At 44.3% G+C, this 6,073-nt stretch overlaps 1 protein-coding gene across 1 annotated transcript in view; it reads right to left on the reverse strand.

The window, feature by feature from the left end:
* RFX4 (regulatory factor X, 4 (influences HLA class II expression)) overlaps positions 1-5,814 on the reverse strand; it is an 82,739-nt gene extending 76,925 nt beyond the window's left edge. The window contains exons 1-2 of the mRNA XM_009588267.1: positions 5,646-5,814; positions 5,300-5,374 (exon numbers count right to left, since the gene is read on the reverse strand). Of these exons, the coding sequence (XP_009586562.1) occupies positions 5,300-5,374; positions 5,646-5,814 (244 nt within the window). The remainder of the gene's footprint in view (positions 1-5,299; positions 5,375-5,645) is intronic.
* Between the last annotated feature and the right edge of the window lie 259 nt (positions 5,815-6,073).

A 6,073-nucleotide genomic window follows, 5' to 3' on the forward strand; every position in this document is an offset into this window, starting at 1 on the left:
CATTCCCTTCCCTCTGCCTATTTGCCCATGGTAAACAACACACTGCGGTGCTGCCTTCATGGTACAAGCATGTCCCCACATGCGTCTTCCTCATTCACCATCAAACTGCCCTGTGCCCATGGAGCCTCACGACCACGCTGCCTCTTCCCTATAGCCTGCTCCTTTGAGGTACTCCTCTGAAAATCAGCAAAAATAACTCTTGTTGTCAATAGATTTTTCAGGATATTTCTTCTCCCATCAAATTCAACACGGCCTTGTATAAAAATCACTTTAAGGTTGCTGACACCGCAACTTAAAACTTGCCAGTGAGGCCTGTGCTGCCTAATCAGCTCCTGCTCAATTACTAACCCACAAGCCTGTGGCGACTCTAACTTCAAGGCTTTCCCTTCTCATGCTGCTCAGCTGCATCGGGTAGGGGTGTATCACCTCCCTGTCTAAAGGCCAACACAACGAGATGGCTGCTTCATGCCAAATTTCTTTTACTGCCCTAAAACTGAGTTAATAGCGTCTCTCCTTTCCTGTTTCAGTACTGCGAGCCGGGGGACAGGAGCTTGGATCCTCACAGATCACTATGAGGTGAAGAGAAACTTGCTGCTGAGGACAATATTAGAGGGAGGTGCAAGAAGCCTTGAGAAAGATTACCCTTCCTCCTCCTCCTTCTTTCAGTGCACAGCCATGGCTGTATATAATTCCTTTGGCTCTGAGCCCAGCTGCAGGGAGTAAAAGCAAAGGCGGCTGCCATTAGTGCCAAGGAGAGACCGATGCCCAGCTCTGCCCTTTCTTTTCCTCCCGGCACCGAGAGCTGGGAAGCTGGGATGCATCCTCTTCCCTCGGCAGCAGGGAACTGGCAGCAGCCATCTTTAGTCACGTTCCCTGCCTAAGTAATAGGAAAAAAACTTTTAAAGTGTCACTCGATAACAATTTTCACCATCCTTGTTCACGTTCTGTCTCCAATAACTGCGTATACACCCCTTTTTCATTGGTAAAGCATGCAGTTTACACTGCAAGATATAAAGCCTCTCTGGATTAGGTCGCAGTTACTGTTTAATTATGTGCTGCAACTCCTTTGGTCCTGAATCACCCCAGTTCAGCTTGCTGCAGCCTGAGTCTGGCTTTGTCTTTGTGGCCTTGCATTTAAATAGCGGATAGAAATTCTTCAAGCCTGAAAAGATACATGACCTGTCTGGCAGCAAAGAATGAAGAAAACTAACTCTTTTGAGCAAAAATGTCAGAGAGTTTATGGCAAATTTGTCAAATTATTTGGCAGATGACAAAATGCGACAAAACCAACTAGCTATTTAAAGGCTGTATTATCTCATAAACAGAGTGATGTAAGTATAAATAAATAAGTATTAATAAGTAGATTTTTTTACTGTTTGTGTAAAGAAAAAAAGTTTTTACAAAGCTTTTAACTCCCAAATTAATAAGAATACCTTCAGGCATTAAAAGAAAAAACAACTGCAGTTTTACTGAAATTGAAAATATTCCCTTCAGGAGCCCACAGGTCCCAGACATGATAGCACCTGCCTAAAATAAAACAAAACAAAACAAAAAAAAAAAGAGAAAGAGGCAGAGGCAGAGCAAGCAAAAAAAAAAGTCAAAACTAAGTCTGATTTTTATAAATTCTTTCAGAGTTAATACTGGGTAGAGCTTTGTACACATTGAATGCTCTTGTCCTCACGACACGCAGGCGTATAACCCGGCTGCGCTGGTGTCTGTCCCGGGCAGTCTGGCTGCAGAGCCGGAGGAAGAGACCCATGGCTAACCCTCGGTGTCCCTAGTCCGAGGCTTCATCACTTGCCCCAAGGCTGACGCCAATCACACTACGCTGCTGTTCTAGATAGGCATTGAGTCACACGGTATGGAAGGTTATATGGTTAAAGCCTAAATTATTGCACTTCTCATAGGCAGGATTTCACATCAGGAACAGTTAGAGAGTAATGGAGAGTTCAGGTGGCGAGCAAACAGAAGTGCATGTCAGACCTGATAATAATGATAAATCATTAACACAACATGTAGAAAACCCAAATTTCTAGTGGGAAGTGTTTGTGAGAGCAAGAGAAAATACATCCTGACTCATACAAGGTGTATTTTTACTCACTACGTTTTCAGTGTATCAAGTCTTAAGGCATTTCCCCTCCCTGCTCCCTAGGACTCCTTCCCACCCTAAGCCCCAGCATACTGTAACCGCAGTTGTACCAGCACAGTGGTTTGAGCAAGGATCAGCACTAGCCAAAAAACATCCAGGCAAAATAAATAAATTAATATCTAGTAGTAAAATGTACTGTAGTCACATACGGATAACTCTGTACTGTGACACGATATGGAAGCTATTACAATCTTATTAGCGAAGAATGCAACTAGGGTGTATTTAATGGTGTTTTGAAGATGCACCTTTAAATACTAAAGTATTTAATTTTGCAAGGATCAAAAGTAAATTATAATGAAGTGCACAACTATGTCCCTCAGCCTTATAATTTTTGTTACATAATTTTGTATACCACTAAATTCAAATACATGGTATCTTCCGCAGGATTCCAACATGAGGGAAAGGAGACGATTATTCAAATTACAATAATTTTTCCAGTGTCAATTTTCTGACAGAATAACTTACGACACAAACAAAAAATATAAATTGTTCCCAATTAAGTGCTGAAAGATGGATTAAAAAGAACTGTGGAACTACTTCTGGCCCTCATTTCACCTCTTCTCTTTTTGGTCCTAATCTTGCTAAGACTGACACATCCACTGAGCCTCAAGCATGAGAGTATTCCATTAAATGTGTCCACCACACTTCTAACAACAGAAGTTTAAACTGAGCTTGTTTTTAAGAGTTGCCAGAACAGAGGCCTGCATGGCTTTCCCTTGTCCCCACCATGGCTCTTCTCTTCACACCAACAAGCGTATTTTGATTTGTACGGTGCTTCAAACACTGAGCTGGGAAGGCAGGCCTGGGACTCCCTGAAATAGAGGCAAACACATGGGACCTGCTCAGGAGCAGGAGCTTTCATGAACTACCAGGAAAGAGGAGCGTGAACTGTTTTTTAAATATATCTTTGACAAATTATTTTGACACATTATCTCCTTCAGAAGGAAGGGTTTGCTCCTGGAAGACACCTTTGAAAGGTTTCTCCCTACAGAGCCTCTTTTGAGGTGAGAGAATACAGCAGAGGTGCCTGCATGCTGCCAGTACATTTAATGAGATAATTACTCCGTCTTGTTTGTATAATGGTTATTGGCTTAGCATATTTGCAGCCCAGAAAAGAAAGCATTCATTGCTCCCACATGTGCATAGCCATAGCAGGAGCAGTGTAAGAGCCACCTGGGCTCTGCTCTGCTGAGGGGAAGAGGAGGTGGGCCTGATCGCAGCCGGCACTGGCTTCTGCAGCTGCTGTCCTGCCAGGAGGGTTAAGAGTTGGTGCAGTGTTAGCACAATCTGTAATCACAGCCTCTTCTGGCCTTTGAGAGCCACCATGTCCTGCTCGGCACCCAAGCAGGACAGCAAAAGCAGCTGGAGGGACTGTGCCGCACAGCTGGGAGGTGAGCGTACCCAGAGCCACTGGCTGCAGCCCTGTGGGCACATGTGTGTGTCCTGACGGGAGATCAAGAGATTTTACAGGCGGAATGAAACTCTGTGGTCACCTTATCTGAGCTGCATTTTGCCTCACCTCATTACCCTACAGTGGTACTAACTGCACTGGTTTTCCCCAGTTATACCGTATCCTCTGATCATATATCCTGTGGTCGTATCACTGGCATAATTGTGAATTGCTATTTCTTACAGAAATTGTATGAGATGAGAATCCTCATAGCCAGGGCTTGTAGTAATCACAATACCAGAGTCTGCACAATCACCATGGGCTTATTTCACCATAGCCCTAGCAGTTGCACAGAAATCCCTCTCATACACCTTCAGCTCTAGATTGGCTCCCATACTCCGAATTTTAAAGCAGTTTGCCGACAAGGATGACAATTTACCTAGTGCTCTGCACAGGGACCAGCATTTCTTCCACAGAAGTTTGCTTGACACTGACATAGAGCTACCTCTGGAATAAGAATCAGAGATTTGCCAGGACCCAGACTACTACCTGAGCCACGTACCAACTTGGATGGCACAGCTGCAACAGTCCAACTCCTTATTTTTATTCATGGGTGCTGTTGTAATTTTTTCCCCAGTTTCTCAAGGCAAATGTAGAAAAAAGTAGAAAGTAACTGTAAGCAAAGGCATATAAAATGTAGATAATGCAAATATAAAGGGACCACCAAATTTTAGGGGATTCACAAGAGGACCTGTTGGAAAAATGAATACTCAGAAGTGATGACAGACTTAATTTTACAGTTCCTGTGACAAAGGAGGAACTCCTGTCATGCATACGGAGTCTTAGCACCCCTCTGAGTTATTTGTTCGTCGTTCTCAGAGGGAAGAGTTACTCATCTCTTCCCGCAGCATCTCTGCCAAGTGTCTCAGTATCAAGCTGGCCAGCAATACTGCCTAGCTAATCATCTGATCTGTTAGGCCAAGAGAAAGTGGTTGCAAACAGCAGATTTAGCAGGCAAAAGCAGCACCTCAAAAGTTCAGGAGGCTCACCAAAGGTCATGGAACCTCCCCTTTCTAGTTTGCTAGCCCATGGTACTAACCAGATATCATATCTATCACAAAAATTTTCAGTGGCGTTGATGGGATGATGTTCTATATCTTTTCTTTTTTAGGAAAACCATCACTGCCCTGACAGCTTTTTCTGTTGTCTGTCTCAGAATAAATGCTGAGGTCTGCATGATCCATTGAGGCTTTTCTCTGCAGAGCTTGTCTTCCTGAACATGGTCTGAGAGATGCCACCATCCAACAAACCCTCTGTTCGTGCTGTCTGTGTAGCACCATTGCTGTGGACAGAGAACTACTAGCCTCCACAAGCTGTTAAATTCATAATGTCTGAACAGTCTGTCTGCTTTGACTACCCATTAGTGTGCTGCAAAACTGATTTCTAACTGCCATGTGAATGAAACTAAAGCAAAATATGAGCCAGTACATCTAATATTTTCTCTGCTGCAAGTGAAAACTACCCCTTGTAACACTTCAATGTCTTGGTTCAATTAGTCATATCAACTTAGAAGACAAATCACTAGTTTAAAACAGCCCCTCAAAGGCAAAAGAGACTATCCTTTTCTGTTAGGGGTAACATTTAGGTGATAAACCTGAAGTCTGACCCGCAAACTATTAAAAGCCCGCTCTAGTACCTGCTGCACATCACACCTGCTCTGACTAGCAGCAGAGGATTCATGTTCTGAATGTCCCACACACCTTGCAGCACGGCACTGCTGGTTATAGGTACATCCGCCACCTGAGGAGTGTAACGCTGCTGGAGTGCTGCCAGGGCTGGTTACAGCAGCACATTCAAAGCTTTTCAAGAACCATACTGTTTGAAAGAAAGCAAACAAAAATCACCTTTTCTCTGAAACCTCAACCTACTGTAAAACCAAGACCTGAGCAAGGTCTCCTAGCTTGGCCTCTCCACAATATTATGAACAACCGTGTGCCTGTAACGTGACAGGGCTTGGCAGCCACTGGCTCCCATGGAGGGTGTTAAACTTACCAAAATGAACTAAAATCAAGCAGAACAAGCTATTAGGGACAGCTAATCACACACACGGGGATTTTCTAAGATTTAGGCTTTCATAGGTAATGTAATCTCCCTCCTCTCCATTGTCAAATGAAGGTTTGTGAGACACTGTGTCAGGGCCATCGTCCAACTGCGGTTCCCTTCGATCACTCCATCGCAGACACTCCTTGTTCACAAAGAGCTCCTTTTTGACCATCGAGGTGGACCTGCCACACAGAGCCTGGTTTTGCTCCTCGCTGCCTCATTCAGTGCCATCGGCTGGCAAGGCACATATCCTTCAGTCAGTGCGTGCGAGCTGTCAGGAACATCTTCAAGCTCCACAGGAAATCATGCCAGTGTCCTCCTTGGTCCTGCATAGTCATCTTCTGTTCTTCCAAGAGACCTGCTCCTCAGGGATGACAGCGACACATGGCCTTGGTGCAGATGGTAGAGCTGCTACCCTGACAAGCTGCCAG

Source organism: Fulmarus glacialis, unplaced genomic scaffold, assembly GCF_000690835.1.
Source record: "Fulmarus glacialis isolate BGI_N327 unplaced genomic scaffold, ASM69083v1 scaffold10922, whole genome shotgun sequence".
Lineage (NCBI taxonomy): Eukaryota > Metazoa > Chordata > Aves > Procellariiformes > Procellariidae > Fulmarus > Fulmarus glacialis.